Source organism: Pogoniulus pusillus, chromosome 23 (genome assembly GCF_015220805.1).
Source record: "Pogoniulus pusillus isolate bPogPus1 chromosome 23, bPogPus1.pri, whole genome shotgun sequence".
Taxonomy (NCBI): domain Eukaryota; kingdom Metazoa; phylum Chordata; class Aves; order Piciformes; family Lybiidae; genus Pogoniulus; species Pogoniulus pusillus.
This window is the reverse complement of record NC_087286.1, coordinates 19,760,911-19,777,598: the sequence shown is the minus strand read 5'-3', so window position 1 is coordinate 19,777,598 and position 16,688 is coordinate 19,760,911. Positions and strand designations below refer to the sequence as shown.

Below are 16,688 nucleotides of genomic sequence, written 5' to 3'. Positions count from 1 at the left end.
TGGCTGTGTTTTGAATCTGTTATTTCTGTCACAGAATCACAGACTCACAGAATCTCTTAGATTGGAAAAGACCTCCAAGCTCAATGAGTCCAATCATCTGTTTCACACTGACAAGTCCTTGACTAATCCAAATCCCTCAGCACAACATCTAATCATAGAATCATAGAATCAACCAGGTTGGAAGAGACCTCCAAGATCATCCAGTCCAACCTAGCACCCAGCCCTAGCCAGTCAACTAGACCATTGCTATGGTTGGAAAGGACCACCAGGAGCATCCAGTTCAACCTTCATCCCAGCATCCTTCATCACCAGACCACAGCCTCAAGCACCACATCCACTCTCCCTTTAAACAGCTCCAGGGATGGAGACTCCACCACCTCCCCAGGCAGCCTGTTCCAGTGCCTGACCACTTGTTCAGAAAAGAACTTCCTCCAAATGTCCAACCTAAACCTCCCCTGGTGCAACTTGAGGCCATTTCCTCTTGTCCTAGCATTAGTAATTTGGGAGAAGAGACCAGCTCCAGCCTCACCACAGCCTCCTTTTAGGTAGCTGTAGAGGGCAATAAGGTCCCCTCTCAGCCTCCTCTCCTCCAGACTAAACACCCCCAGCTCCCTCAGCTGCTCCTCACAGGCCATGTTTGCCAGACCTCTCCCCAGCCTCGTTGCCCTTCTCTGCACTGCTCCAGCACTTCAATGTCCCTCCTGTGCTGTGGTGACCAAACTGGGCACAGTACTGGAGGTGTGGGTCAGGAGTGCTGAGCACAGGGGCATGAGCACCTCCCTATTCCTCTGGCCACACCATTGCTGACACAGGCCAGGACACAGGTCATTGAATGCCTCCTAATATTTCTATGGAAAAGGTAGGGAACAGGAGGTCATTATTTTCTCCATGCTGATTTTTTTCAACTCCTGCCCAATTAGTTCTTTCCCAGAGTTAAGGATCTTAGTTTGTTCAGTCAGAGATTGTATGAAGCAATATTTTAAGGCCCTGAATATAGCCAGGCACACTGATGAAAATGTCATGCCCTTGGACACCACTCCAGAACTAATGACAAAATGTTAATCCTGTCAAAACCAAACTGGAATTGTCTTCATTATCCTGGTCTCGAGTGCAAGTCTTAATTTAATTCACATCCTGCATGTTTTATTAAGAACTGAAGGTGCTGATAACATTTATTCCATAATTAAAAGGAAGAGATGCTTTGAGAACTGTGCCTGTTTCTCTGAAGGGCTGCTGCTGTGATTTGGAAATGAGACTGTTAAGACTTTCAAGTCATAGAATGGTTTGGGTTGGAATGCACCTCAAGCATCATCCAGTTCCAACTCCCCCTGCCAATGCCTTCCACTAGACCAGGTTGCTCAAAGCCACATCCAACCTGGCCTTGGGCACTTTCAGGGAGGAGGCATCCAGAACTTCTCTGGGGCAACCTGTTGTAGTTATTTGGAGGAGATCATCACTGCAGCAACAGTTTGGCTTCACAGAATCTGATTCATGCCAGACTCAGCAAAGATCTTTTTCTTCCTACACTTACATCTAAAGGTCGGGAGGGGTTTTTGTGCTAACAGTGTAGCAAGCTGAGTGTGTACACTCAAACAGCTCATCCCCTTGCTTTCAGCACTGAGAAGGTCACACAGACTCCAATCAGGTTGTTTAATGACTCCCTGATGTTACTTTAACATCACAGCTATGGCTACCTTGGAAGAAAATCCATGTTCTTTAGAGAGAAGCTTCCACCACTACTTTTGGTTCAAGTGGAGTGCTGGAGAGCAGCCAGGAAGAAAGAGGGGTACTGGTGGAGAGGAGCTGAACATGAGCCAGCAGTGTGCCCAGGTGGGCAGCAGAGCCAGTGGCATCCTGGCCTGGATCAGGAGCAGCAGGACAAGGGAGGTTCTTCTGCCCCTGTACTCAACACTGGTCAGGCAACACCTTGAGTGCTGTGTCCAGTTCTGGGCTCCTCAATTCAAGAGAGATGTTGAGGTGCTGGAAGGTGTCCAGAGAAGGGCAGCAAGGCTGGGGAGGGTCCTGGAGCACAGCCCTGTGAGGAGAGGCTGAGGGAGCTGGGGGTGTGCAGCCTGCAGCAGAGGAGGCTCAGGGCAGACCTCGTTGCTGTCCACAAAGACCTGAAAGGAACTTGTAGCCAGCTGGGGTTGGTCTTTTCTGCCAGGCAGCCAGCAACAGAAGAAGGGGACAGAGTCTCAAGCTGTGCCAAGGGAGGTCTAGGCTGGATGTTAGGAGGAAGTTGTTGTCAGAGAGAGTGATTGGCATTGGAATGGACTGTCCAGGGAGGTGGTGGAGTCACTGTGCCTGGAGGTGTTGAAGCAAAGCCTGGGTGAGGCACTTAGTGCCATGGTCTGGTTGATTGTCTAGGGCTGGGTGCTAGGTTGGGCTGGCTGAGCTTGGAACTCTCTTCCAACCTGCTTGATTCTATGATTCTAAGTTTATAACTAGTTTCTAACCAAACAGACAATTTCATCTTTCCTTAATGCTCTCTTCTTTTCCTTCTTGCAGATAAAGAATTCATTTATAGAAACCAGAATGGCACAGTAATTCTGAGGAATGTTGAAACTAATAATTCAACCATATTAATAGAAAACAAAAAAATTGTAAGTATTTTCTCTGATGAGCAGCAGAATTTCCTCCTTCTCTTGCAGCTGGGTCAGTAAAGCAGAAAATGACTTGAGTTCCAATGTTGTGTATTGTCAGGGAGAAGTGATACAGTGCTAATGCTGTGTGCTGTTCAGCAACTGATAATGTGGAATTGAGCTCCAGCTTTTGTCATTATTCTGCAAGCTCAGTTTCTTCCATGCTGTGGGATAGTATCATACAGATACTTGAAGCTGGCCTTGCATGTCATCTGTAATTGAAAGATGAGTAATTCTCCTCTTTGCATGCTCAATACAAAAGGCAATTGGCATCATTTGCTTTCTCTTGGAAGCTTTCCCCACATTCCTTCATGCAAATACTATTTTTTTCTCCTCACCTAATAGTTGCAATGTAATTTCAGTGCTGTTCATGAATGGAAGTTGCATTGGCTTAATGTGGAGGTGATGTTCTGCAGAGAGGAAACCCTAAGGAATCATGGGGAAAATGAATTAGTAGGTGGCTGTTAAAATGAATGAAAAGAAATTAAATTCACAGCTGATACAGAGCATTATTTATAATGATGAGAATGGTTTGCAGCATTGTGGGGTTTTTTGGTAGTGGTAGATGAAGCTGGTGTTATAGAGTTGAGTAGATTAAATGTCAGAGTGCTTTCAGCATTAAGAAGTTCATTTCCCAAAGTAAAATACGCTTCTGTTTGTTCCAACACTGAGGTATAAATCATGTCCCCTGGATGCAATTGTCACTTATGCATTGCCTGCCTCAGGTTTTTTTAGAATCATAGAATGGTTTAGGTTGGAAGGAACCCCAAAGCTCAGCCAGTTCCAACCCCTCTGCGCTGTAGGCAGGGACATCTCCCACTGGAAAGGTTGCTCAAAGCCTTATCCAATCTGGCCTTGAACAGCTCCAGGGAGGTTGTTTGATCACATTGGGTGCTTCTGTGCTCCACAACCTCCCTGGGCAACCTGTGCCAGTGTCTCACCACCCTCACTGCAAACAACCCTTTCCTAACATCCACTTTCAATCTCCCCTCTGCCAGTTCAAACCCATTCCTCCTCGTCCTGTCATCACAAGACCTTCTCAGTAGTCCCTCCCCAGCCTTCCTGTAGCCCCCTTCAGATACTGGAAGGCCACTCCAAGGTCTCCTCCAAGCCTTCTCCAGGCTGCAGAGTCCCAATTCTTGTAGCCTGTCATTGAATAGAATCAACCAACCAGGTTGGAAGAGACCTCCAAGCTCATCCAGTCCAACCTAGCACCCAGCCCTAGCCAAGCAACCAGACCATGTTTTGATTAACTCGAGGTGGTTTTGTTGTGCTCTATCATTGCAAACCTGCTAAAGCAGAGGTTGGCTAACAGATCTGTGTTAGTGATCCAAGAGCTGCAGAAAACATCTTTAGCAACTCCAAGGTCAATGTCAATCTCTAATAAAACAGCAAAAACACATCCCAGGGTGGTTTTATTTTACAGTATGAGTCTATGACTCATACAAAGCTTGATGTAGTATTAATTCTTCTTTAATGAGACAAAGAATTTATCACTGCATTGTTATGCCAGGACCCTATGTTAAACTTCACATGCTGCTGTTTAACCTTCAACCTTTGCTACACCACTCAAGCAATCCTCTTTCACCAGAGCCTTTCTTTACACTTCTGCTAGGGGTCAAGGAATGGAGGAGCTTCCTTTAAAATCCAGGTCTGTTGAAGTCAAATTTCTGCTGTTTGGCCTCTGTTTATTCCTCTGGTTTCTAATTTTTTGCTGTTTGTAGGAAAGTCAGTGTTCCAGGATGATCCTGCTGAATGCCATGGCCTCCCTGCTGCCTGCCCTATCCTTGTTTCCTTGCCTTCTCAGTAAATAAATCTGCAGAGCATCACCTCCACGTTTATCCAAAAGGTCCTGCTCCAAAGAGTCCCTGTCACATCTCATCCAGCCTTGATCTCTTTGCTCTTTTCTTTCTCAGACCTGGGTCAGAGAAGCTTTTGCTGACTTGGCATATTTTCCTTTCTTCCTGTTAATAAAACAAAGCATAAAATAAAATCTGTCTTCATGCTGACACTGCTGGCTCTCATACTGCCCTGGTTCCCTCCATGCCAGTTGGTGCTGACCCATCAGCTCAATAGGTTGCCCAGAGAGATGGTAGATGCCTTCAGGGTCAGGTTGGACAGGGCTCTGACCAACTTCACCTAGTTAAAGATGTCCCTGCTCACTGGAGAGGGATTGGACTAGATATGAACCTTCCAACATGAACCATTCTGTGATGCTATGACCAGTCCCCTCTGCCTGTCCTGGGGTCTCCCCATGCACCATCTGCAGCCTTGCTAGCCCTGGGGAGGATTGTTCCAGAGGGATGCTGTGCACATCTCTGCAGCCCAATTTTGCCCTTCCATTTTGCTTCCTGGGAATCTCTCAAGGACCTGCATCTAATTTCTTAGGTGAGATTTAAGAGGCCCTGGGGAGGGCTGTCCCAGAGGGATGCTGTGCACGTCTCTGCAGCCCAGTTTTGCCCTTCCATTTTGCTTCCTGGGAATCTCTCAAGGACCTGCATCTAATTTCTTAGGTGAGATTTAAGAGGCAATGGATGAGTGACATGTAAGTGGCATCTCTCTTTGACCTTGTTGCCATGTGTGCCAGCAATGTATTGTGCTGAAACACGCTGGAAAGAGGAAGTGTCTGCACTATCCAAATGATAAGTGGAGCAGGGAAAAGGTAACTCCTGACAGATCTGAGTTGTTCTGGCATCTCTTCTTGTCCGTATGGACTTACAGCGCAGCTTTTTACAGGACCCAGGCAAGGTACATCTGGAAAAATCTCTCACCATAGCAGCCCAATGACTTTTTTAATTGGGGAAAATGAGATAGTTTCCCTCACTGTTGTCTTAATTGGGAGAAGCAGTGGTGTCTCATTATACTAATTCTCTACAACAGGTATTTACTGTTGGGTATCTCCTGCGCTGAGTCCAGCGGCTGCAGGCAATGAGAAGCAGTGAATAATATTACATTTATCAGAGCTTTTTACTACCTGCTGCCCACAGCTGCTGCCTCACCATCATTTCTCTAGTAGGTTGGGAAGCAAACTCTGATTTTTGGGCTAAGTGCCTGCTGTGACTCACAATGCAGTTGCACTTTCACTAAGGGAAGTGCCCACGAAGCACCTCAGCGCTCTGAAAAGCGATGTGGTGTATCAAGTCATTTAGTCTGTGAGTAGTGCTCTTCATTGGAAGGGTGTTCACAACAATTGGTTCTGGAGGTCATTGAGGAAAAAAAACACTATTTCTTTGGGTTGATTTTGTTTGGTTTCTATTCCAGGTCTCCTTAAAGGCTATTCGATATGAAGTATCACCTGACCGGGAGTATGCCCTCTTTGCCTTCAATGTGGAACCTGTAAGTGCACAGATCTGATTTCACAATACACAGCCAGTGCTCAACTGGTCAGCAGGAGCAGGGAGGTCATTCTGCCCCTGTACTCTGCACTGCTCAGACCACACCTTGAGTACTGTGTTCAGTTCTGGGCCCCCCAGTTTAGGAGGGACATTGAGATGCTTGAGCGTGTCCAGAGAAGGGCAACGAGGCTGGGGAGAGGCCTTGAGCACAGCCCTACGAGGAGAGGCTGAGGGAGCTGGGATTGGTTAGCCTGGAGAAGAGGAGGCTCAGGGGTGACCTTATTGCTGTCTACAACTACCTGAGGGGTGGTTGTGGCCAGGAGGAGGTTGCTCTCTTCTCTCAGGTGGCCAGCACCAGAACAAGAGGACACAGCCTCAGGCTGTGCCAGGGGAGATTTAGGCTGGAGGTGAGGAGAAAGTTCTTCCCTGAGAGAGTCATTGGACACTGGAATGGGCTGCCCAGGGAGGTGGTGGAGTCGCCATCCCTGGAGCTGTTCAAGGCAGGATTGGACGTGGCACTTGGTGCCATGGTCTGGCCTTGAGCTCTGTGGTAAAGGGTTGGACTTGATGATCTGTGAGGTCTCTTCCAAACCTTAAGATGATGTTGTGATACTGTGATACTGTGATACTGTGGGTTGGGTTTTTTTTTTGGGGGGGGAGGGTTGTTGTTTGTTTTTTTTTCACTCCTATGCCATAGAGATGATATTTCACATTAATTGTTTGCTCTGAAACAAAGACAGAAGGCTCTCGTTTAGCTATTCTGAGAGCATGTCATGCTGCCATCTAGGAGAGGAGAAAGGTATAAATTACAGCAGAGAGGAAACACTGTCATTGCCAGCATTTTATAGTCTTTCAGAGGGGGAGTGCAAGGAGATGTCTTTGCTACAAGGATTTCTAGTCCTCTTCTGTGATTGCATTTTTTTCCCTGTGCTGCCTTTTTCAGCCACGCCATAAATTTCTTCCTCAGCACAAAAAGCAACTGTCAGTGTCTCCCACATCTGAAATAATGCATTAATTATGGGGCCTCTCTTCCCAGTGCTGCAGTTAGCGTTGAGCTATCACTTGCATTGTAAATCCTTTGCTTCAGAGGGTTAGGGATAAATCATTTGTTACAAATCACTGTTGGGTTACTGTTGGGGTGTGTCCAGTTGTGGGCCCCTCGATTCAAGAGAGATGTTGAGGTGCTGGAAGGTCTTTGGAGAAGGGCAGCAAGGCTGGTGAGGGGCCTGAAGCACAGCCCTGTGAGGAGAGGCTGAGGGAGCTGGGGGGGTGCAGCCTGCAGAAGAGGAGGCTCAGGGCAGAGCTCATTGCTGTCTGCAGCTGCCTGCAGGGAGGCTGTAGCCAGGTGGGGTTGGGCTCTTGTCCCAGGCACCCAGCAACAGAACAAGGGAACACAGTCTCAAGTTGTGGCAGGGGAGGTCTAAGCTGGATGTTAGGAGGAAGTTGTTGTCAGAGAGAGTGATTGGCATTGGAATGGGCTGCCCAGGGAGGTGGTGGAGTTGCTGTGCCTGGAGGTGTTGATGCAAAGCCTGGCTGGGGCACTTAGTGCCATGGTCTGGTTAGTTGGCTAGGGCTGGGTGCTAGGTTGGACTGGATGAGCTTGGAGGTTTCTTCCAACCTGGTTGATTCTATGAGTCTAATGGCTGCAAATGATTGTGTGTTAGTTAGCTTTTCACATTCTCTGCATTTCAAACTGCATTCTTGGACACAATTCAAATGATGCTGTTTTTCTGCCACACAAGCAATTGATTAGCAAAGCCTTGGGCAGCTGTCCTTGTTGCAAAGTCAAAAGGGAATTTCAGGGAATGTATTGTCAAAGGAGTTTAGTTTGGAGTTAAATTCTACACATGCTTTCTTGAAACTTCTTAAAACTATGATGTACTTACAGGCATCAGAAAGGGTTGGGGGTTTGCCACTTATCAGTGTGACATGGAGAAGAGAAGGCTTTGAGGAGACCTTGGAGTGGCCTTCCAGGATCTGAAGGGGACCTAAAGGAGGGCTGGGGAGGGACTATTGACAAGGTCTGGTAATGACAAGATGAGGAGGAATGGGTTTAAAGTGGCAGAGATTCAAAGTAGGAAAGGGTTGTTTGCAGTGAGGGTGGTGAGGCACTGGCACAGGTTGCCCAGGGAGGTTGTGGAGCACAGAAGCACCCAATGTGATCAAAGATCACATTGGGTGCTTCTGTGCTCCACAACCTCCCTGGAGGTGTTCAGGACCAGGCTGGATAAGGCCTCCAGCAACCTGTTCTAGTGGGAGTTGTCCCTGCTTATGGCATGAAGTTGAAACTGTCTGATCCTTGAGGTCCCTTCCAACCTAAACCATTCTATGATTCTATGCCACCTTTTGTTGTTGAGTGCAGATGTTTCCTTCCTTTTTCCACTGTACAGTCATACATATACATACAACATCCTAATAGGCATCACATGAATGGATCATTTGTCTGGATTTTAATGGGAATGGATCCAGCCTTTATTTTTAACACCAGACAGGAATAGGAATGAAAAGCAGGAAAGCTTAGTGTGTCACTCCAATGAAGTGAAAGTGAAGAGGCTACAAAGTCATTTCCTGCCAGCAGCAGGTTTCTTCTGAGCTTTTCCTATTGATTTGCACAGAAGCATTTCTGCTCAGTGTTGCTCTGGGTAGTGGCACTGACACCTCCATCACAGTAACACAGCCCTGCACTGGCAGACACCTGTTTTGCAAAGATATTGAGGCAACTAAATGTGTGTTTTCCTCTTGTATCACTTCATCATCTTAAATGGTGATGAATTAAAGCATGTTCCCTAAAATCCATTTCTCCCAGGGAGCTTGGCAAGGCAGTTTTGAGACTGACGTGGGCACATTGTGGCTACTCAGGCTGTCAGCTTTCATTCTAAATGCTTTTTTTGCAGTGCTTATATTTACAGAAGTTTAATCTTTCAGGCAGCAATATTCTGGGTAAGCCTTGTGCTAATAGGGAGCTTTTCTAACCTTGAACATAGAAGATTTGTTCTTTTTCTGGAAAGGTCACAGAGAAGGTGCCAGGCTTCTTTGTCCTTCAAATGCTCTTGCAGTTTTCCTGTTGTTTATTTGGGGGTTTGTTTCTTTGCCCTAGAGCAAGGTGGCTGAAAGCACAGGGTGGAATTTTGGGGAGGCACTGGGGAGTAAATGCATTCCATGGAGAAGCTTTGATTTCAAATCATCCTTGCACAAAACAAGTCCATGGGGCTCTGACTCTTGAGTTCAGTAACCTCAAAACACAAAGGCAAGTCAGCTGTTAGCCACAGCAGCTCAGCAGGAAGGATGTGGAGGGTCTCTGGTGGCGTCAGCCCAAAGCCACTCTTTCCCAACACATGGCTCCATGAGCACTGCTAGACAAGATTCACACTCCCTCCATGCCTCCTAGGGGTACACAGAGATCTCTATGCCTGTCTAGAGTGTTTGGGCTTGGAATCACTTTTCTGGATCTCTGTGGTCTCCAAAAGGGATCTTCTAAACCACTCAAGCAACATAACACTTCTTAAATTCAGTAGCATTTATGTGACTGAGGAGAGTGATGGTATAAACAATGATGAGTAACCAAACCCCACAAGCTTTCTGCTGTACTCAGAGGTAGGCACTGGAGTAGGTTTAATGGTGATTATAAAAGCACAGAGGAAAATAAATGAGAAGAAAAGGGATTTTCTGGAGGGACATGGGGAGACATTAAGTAGGGAATGTTTAATTGCCTTTATTATGAGTAACTGTCATAATGCAAGAGAGGAAATCAAGTGGCTAAGATTTTTCTTAAAGCTGTTTGTTCTTCCTTTCCAATTTACCAGCCCATTATTGTGTTTGAGCTTGCTAGGAGCAATTACACACAGGGAATTCTGCCTGATTCATATGGACCAAACTGCTAAGTCTTCTCAATGACAATTTGGGCTCAGAGATCTCTGTATCATAGAATCATAGAATCAACCAAGTTGGAAGGGACCTCCAAGCTCATCCAGTCCAACCTAGCACCCAGCCCTATCCAGTCAACCAGACCATGCCACCAAGTGCCTCATTCAGCCTTCTCTTGAGCACCTCCAGGCACAGCGACTCCACCACCTCCCTGGGCAGCCCATTCCAATGCCAATCACTCTCTCTGACAACAACTTCCTCCTAACATCCAGCCTAGACCTGCCCTGGCACAGCTTGATTCTGTGATTCTGTGACCAAAGAGACCTCAGAAAGGTCCAGTCCAAACTCTGGGCTTTGTGTTTAGAGCATGAATGAAGTGGCAAAGTGTTTAACTGAGGAGCTGTCGTCTGGGTGATGGAGTAGTGAGGTGGACTGGGAACTGGTTAAAGGAAAGAAGTCAGAGTTGTGGTCAGTGGGACAGAGTCTAGCTGGAGGCCTGTGACTAGTGGAGATCCTCAGAGGTTGGTACTGGGGCCAGTATTGTTCAGTGTATTCATGAATGACCTGACTGAGGGCATGGAGTGCACTGTCAGCAAGTTCACTGGTGCCACCAAGCTGGGTGGAGTGGCTGCCACACTGGAGAGTTGTGCTGCCATCCAGAGAGACTTAGGCTGAGAGCTGGGCAGGGAGAAATTGAATGAAATTCAACAGGGGCAAGTGTAGAGTGGTGCATCTGGGAAAGAAGAGCCCCAGGTGACAGGATAGGTTGGGGACTGACCTGCTGGAGAGCAGTGAAGGGGAGAGGGACTTGGGAGTCCTGCTGGATGGCAGGATGGCCATGAGCCAGCAGTGTGCTCTGATGGCCAGGAGGGCCAGTGCCATTCTGGGGTGGATTAGAAGGGCTGTGGTTAATAGGTTGAGGGAGGTTCTCCTGCCCCTCTGCTCTGCCCTACTGAGGCCTCATCTGAAGTATTGTGTCCAGAGCTGAGTCCCCCAGCTCAAGGACAAGAGCTGCTTGAGAGAGTCCTGTGCAGAGCCACAACAATGATTAAGGAAGTTGAACATCTTCCTTATGAGGAGAGCCTGAAGGAGCTGGGGCTGGGAGCTTGGAGAGGAGGAGACTAAGGGGTGACTTCATCCATGTTTGTAAGTATGTCAGGGGTGAGTGGCAGGAGGCTGGAGCCAGGCTCTGCTGGGTGATGCCCAGTGGCAGGGCAAGGGGCAGTGGGTGGAAGCTGGGGCACAGGAGGTTCCACATGAACCTGAGGAAGAATTTTTTTCCCTGTGAGGGTTGCAGAGCACTGGAACAGGCTGCCTGGAGGGGTTGTGGAGTCTCCCTCTCTGGAGATATTCAAGAGCCACTTGGATGCATTCCTCTGTGATCTGCTCTGGGTGATCCTGCCCTGGCAGGGGGGCTGGACCAGAGGATCTTTTGAGGTCCCTTCCAGCCCCTGCCATTCTATGCTTCTATGACAGAAAGAAGCATGTTATTATCATTGTTGTTACCATCATTCATTACTTGTCCAAGCCTAGTTGTTATGTGAAAAGAACAGCTTTGTTATGGTTTGTTTTGCTTTGGCTTATGGCTCCAATTACAACTTCAAACTGCTTTAATTAGTTGTTTCTTACAATTAAGAGAATATAATGCTCGTTATTTCCAAAATACTAATGGGCATAAATATTAATGAATCCTCCTAACATCATTCTGAGTTAGGTGAGCACTACTAGGATGCTAAATACACCTCTGAAAATCACACATTGTCATTATGATCATCAGGAAGACTGCTAATCTTGTAGCTATCATGTTTATTCCATAATTGAAATAGATTTGCCACTACTGGAAATAGGTTTGCATGAATCTGTTTTCTTTCTGTGGCAATAAATGTGTTTCAGAGCTGCTTTTCTTCTTTCATCCCCAGCCAGGGCTGTTTTTCAGGACTGGTGACAATGCATAATGATTGCACTCTGTGTAAGCCAGCATGCTTAGAGTATTTGTAGCATACAGTCATTCTACCTGGTTCAGTGATTTGCTTCACCTTCAGTGTTTGTTGTAAACCAGTAGAAGGTTTGAGTGGAGCATTCTGAGGGAAAAAGCTCATGCTTAGATTTTTCATACTCTCTCTTCATATGAAAGCAGTTTAGAGACTTTGCTGCTTGTAAGTGAGGAAGACTCCCCTGTCGCAGAAGTGCACGACACGAGGGCAGTGCTAACTGCTATCAAAGGATAGTGGCTGAAACCATTTCCCCAAGACTGAAACACTGTCACTGTGTTTACTTACAAGGGTTAGCTACCTGTTATTAGGATAAATAATTGTAGCTTCACTTCCTACATAACATAGAAGGGAAAAAAAAAACCACAGTCTTAATCACAGAATCATAGAATCAACCAGGTTGGAAGAGACCTCCAAGCTCATCCAGGCCAACCTAGCACCCAGCCCTATCCAATCAACCAGACCATGGCACTAAGTGCCTCATCCAGGTTTTTCTTTACATAGAATCATAGAATCAACCAGGTTGGAAGAGACCTCCAAGCTCATCCAGGCCAACCTAGCACCCACCCCTGGCCAACCAACCAGACCATGGCACTAAGTGCCCCAGCCAGGCTTGGCTTCAACACCTCCAGGCACAGAGACTCCACCACCTCCCTGGGCAGCCCATTCCAATGCCAATCACTCTCTCTGCCAGGAACTTCCTCCTAACATCCAGCCTAGACCTCCCCTGGCACAACTTGAGACTCTGTCCACTTGTTCTGTTGTTGATTGCCTGGCAGCAGAGACCAACCCCACCTGGGTACAGCCTCCCTTCAGGTAGCTGCAGACAGCAATGAGCTCTGCCCTGAGCCTCCTCTTCTGCAGGCTGCACACCCCCAGCTCCCTCAGCCTCTCCTCACAGGGCTGTGCTCCAGGCCCCTCACGTCCTTCTCTGGACACATTCCAGCACCTCAACATCTCTCTTGAGCTGAGGAGCCTTATATTAGTGGAAATGTTCTGTTGGAACATCTGTGCTTATATGTATATTCAAGCAAAATACCTTCTGTTTGGCTGTTTCACCAGAGGACTGCAGGCATTCAGTGTCTCTGTAATAAGCAGAAGTTATTCAATGAATTAGTAGAGCCACCTAGGTTAACCACTCCTCAGGTATTATGATTTGCTAAATATTGGGTCTTTTTCATTGAAAAAAAAAAAGTGTTTTCAATTGTTTTCCATAGAATGAATAGTAATAATGCCATCCAGCTAATATTTAATGTGTCAGCTAAACCAGAGGATCATAGAATGGTTTGGGTTGGAAGGGACCTCAAGGATCAGCCAGTTCCAAGCCCCTGCCATAGGCAGGGACACCTCCCACTAGAACAGGTCACTTATGGCCTCATCCAACCTGGTCCTGAACACCTCCAGGGAGATTGTGGAGCACAGCTTCTGCAGCCCTCTCAGCATCTTAGTGGCCTCCTGTGGACTGGCTCCAACACTTCCATGTCCTGCTTGTGCTGGGGGCTCCAGAACTGCCCCCAGGACTGCAGGTGGGGTGTGAGGAGAGCAGAGCCAAGGGGCAAAATCCCCTCCCTTGCCCTGCTGCCCACACTGCTCTTGCTGCAGCCCAGCACAGGGTTGTGTCTGGGCTGCACTCACACTGCAGGCTCCTGTTGAGCTTTTCCTCACCCCAGACCCCCAGGTCCTTTTCCTCAGGGCTGCTCTCAGCCATTCCCCACCCAGCCTGTACCTGTGCTGGGGATTCACTAAGATGGGTTTCCATACAAGTGCAAGAGAGAAGCCAGCAATGATTTTAGTGATGATATCTGATTTTTACTGCCTAGGAGACGTTGTACAATTACCTTTACCAATGTTGCATTCAATAATAAATTGCAGGTTGGTTTTGAGCTGTTTTGTGGCTTCTGTTAGGGCATTAATCTCTACCCATCTGCCTGTTCAAGTTAGCTCATCTATATCCTCAGAAAAGGAAGTAGAAAGAGAAATCTCATCTCATCCAAGCAAAGAAAAATTGGTTATTTTTGTATCCTAGTGTTTTGCCTTCAGTCTTCCTATTCCCCTTTCTCTGTTTGATGAAAATCTCATTTGGTAAAGAAAGCATTTACAGAGGAAGAGTGCTGATAACTGATACCAATACATAATATACCTGTGTAGTCTTGCATGACAGGCTAATTATTTCTCACTTTGGATATCCCTTTAGTCTTCCCTGGAACTGTGGATTTGCTTTTCAGTTCACTGCCATCTATCTGCATCTGTGAATAAATGGGGGATACACTCAGCTGGCCTCTGCTACATGAGCAAGGCTCTCCAACTTGGGTTGAAATATTATTTATCACTCAGTCATATCTGTCCAATTTGTGTTGAAATCTCCCAGATCAAATCAGAGGGCTTAAAGTTTAGTTCTAGCTTCATTTACCTGCATTATTAGAAAAACAGCAAGAGCTTAATCCTTTGATTTTAAGTAGAAAACAGAGCACAGAAGTGGCACAGCAGCTGAAGTCAGCACACTCAGGTTTTAATGGTCTCCATCTCAGGCAGGTAGTATTTCCTTGCAATAATTACACTAACCAACATCAAGTCCCCATTGCAGGGAGCAAAACATGAGACCTGGTGCAGTTTTACTGAAGCCACTGCCACAGAGGCAGTAGGCATTAGCAGAACTGGAATGTGGGCACTGAGGACTGCAGGACGACTGGCTAGACAGAGATCTGCCTCTCAGCTCAGGCAATCATTTGCATCATGTTCTATGAACAGCTCCAGATCACCAGATATGGAGCCCCTATTACAAGAGGGATGTGGAGATGCTGGAGCATGTCCAGAGCAGGGCCAGGAGGATGCTCAGAGGGCTGCAGCAGCTCTGCTGTGAGCACAGACTGAAAGAGTTGGGGCTGTGCAGGCTGGAGCAGAGGAGGCTCCCAGGGGACCTTCTTGTGGCCTTCCAGCATCTGAAGAGGGCTCATAAAAAAGCTGGGGAGGGACTTTTTAGGCTCTCAGGGAGTGACAGGACTGGGGGGAATGGAGCAAAGCTGGAGGTGGGGAGAGTCAGACTGGAGGTGAGGAGGAAGTTGTTGAGCATGAGAGTGGTGAGAGGCTGGAATGGGTTGCCCAGGGAGGTGGTTGAGGCCCCATGGCTGGAGGTGTTTAAGGCCAGGCTGGCTGAGGCTGTGTGCAGCCTGCTCTAGGGTAGGGTGTCCCTGGGCATGGCAGGGGGGTTGGAACTGGCTGCTCCTTGTGGTCCCTTCCAACCCTGACTGATTCTATGATTCTGTGTTTTCTGATGGTGCTCTGCAGGGATCTGAAATCAACCAGGAGGCTCTTCCAACACAACAAAAGTAAGCAATTAGTTTGCCCTCTTTTCTTCCCCTATGTTAGTCCAAAACTGATCCTGACAGTTACCAGCATGAAACTAGATCCTGTGGTTTCTCCTTCAAAGGGGAGCTCTAGGATTAGAGTCATCACTAGTTCTTGCCCCACCATTCTGTTTCAGTGTCCAAAAAATCATAGAATCATAGAATCAAGCAGCTTGGAAGAGACCTCCAAGATCATCCAGCCCAACCTAGCACCCAGCCCTGACCAATCAACCAGACCATGGCACTAAGTGCCCCAGCCAGGCTTGACTTCAACACTTCCAGGGACAGTGACTCCACCACCTCCCTGGGCAGCCCATTCCAATGCCAATCACTCTCTCTGACAACAACTTCCTCCTCACATCCAGCCTATACTTTCCCCAGCACAACTTGAGACTGTGTCCCCTTGTTCTGTTGCTGGTTGCCTGGCAGCAGAGCCCAACCCCACCTGGCTACAGCCTCCCTCCAGATAGTTGTAGACAGCAATGAGGTCTGCCCTGAGCCTCCTCTTCTCCAGGTTCTAAACACAGATGATGTCAGAAAGTGCACACAATGTGCAGAGCAGCAAGAAGGAGTATTCCCAGCACCTGATAACACACTTGCTCGAGTGAAGTGGGCACCCAGCCTCCCACAGCAAGCTCTGCCCCTTCTGAGAGCATGTGCAGCACAAAATACCAGCGGCACTGCAAAGGTTCCGCTGCCGAAAGCACGACTGAGGACACCTGAGCAGACAATGTTTGCACAACGCTCTAATAGAGTTTTGAAACTCAGAAATCCCTCTAGGGTTGTGTGGCAAACTTCCCTCTCTCTCTGTGCCACTGCAGACATGAAGTATTAATTAGGCTGAAGCAGCTACTGATAGCAACACACGACAGAAAGCTCAGCACGTTGGTGTGTCTGACAGAGATGTTGCTACTGCTGCCCAAGCTGAGAGCCATGGTGGGGAAATCTCCCACTGGCTCAAACCTTCTTTAGCAGCAGCTTTGGTTTATTTAATGCAAGGTGAGTGCAGTGTTGGTGTCCTGGGGGAGCTGCATACCTCTAAGTCTGGCAGAAAAGCAAATGGGTGTGTGGATGTGTTTCCGTTCCTATGCCAAAGTGCTGTGTCCAGTTCTGGGCTCAGAATGTTGGGGTTGATTTCTTCCCCAAGAATGAGAACTGGCTCCTCAATTTAAGAGAGATGTTGAGGTGCTGGAAGGTGTCCAGAGAAGGGCAAAGAAGCTGGTGAGGGGCCTGGAGCACAGCCCTGTGAGGAGAGGCTGAGGGAGCTGGGGGTGTGCAGCCTGCAGAAGAGGAGGCTCAGGGCAGAGCTCATTGCTGTCTGCAGCTGCCTGAAGGGAGGTTGTGGCCAGGTGGGGCAGCAACAGAACAAGGGGACACAGCCTGAAGCTGTGCCAGGGAAGGTCTAGGCTGGATGTGAGGAGGAAGTTGTTGTCAGAGAGAGTGATTGGCATTGGAATGGGCTGCCCAGGGAGGTGGTGGAGGCACCATCCCTGGAGGTCTTCAAGAAAAGCC

At 47.7% G+C, this 16,688-nt stretch overlaps 1 protein-coding gene across 6 annotated transcripts in view; it reads left to right on the top strand.

Annotated features, from left to right (window-relative positions):
• Positions 1-16,688, top strand: part of DPP6 (dipeptidyl peptidase like 6) — a 547,256-nt gene that overhangs the window by 382,038 nt on the left and 148,530 nt on the right. For all 6 annotated transcript variants that reach the window (XM_064162829.1, XM_064162831.1, XM_064162828.1 and 3 more), the window contains 2 exons: positions 2,509-2,603; positions 5,904-5,978. In XM_064162829.1, the coding sequence (XP_064018899.1) occupies positions 2,509-2,603; positions 5,904-5,978 (170 nt within the window). The remainder of the gene's footprint in view (positions 1-2,508; positions 2,604-5,903; positions 5,979-16,688) is intronic.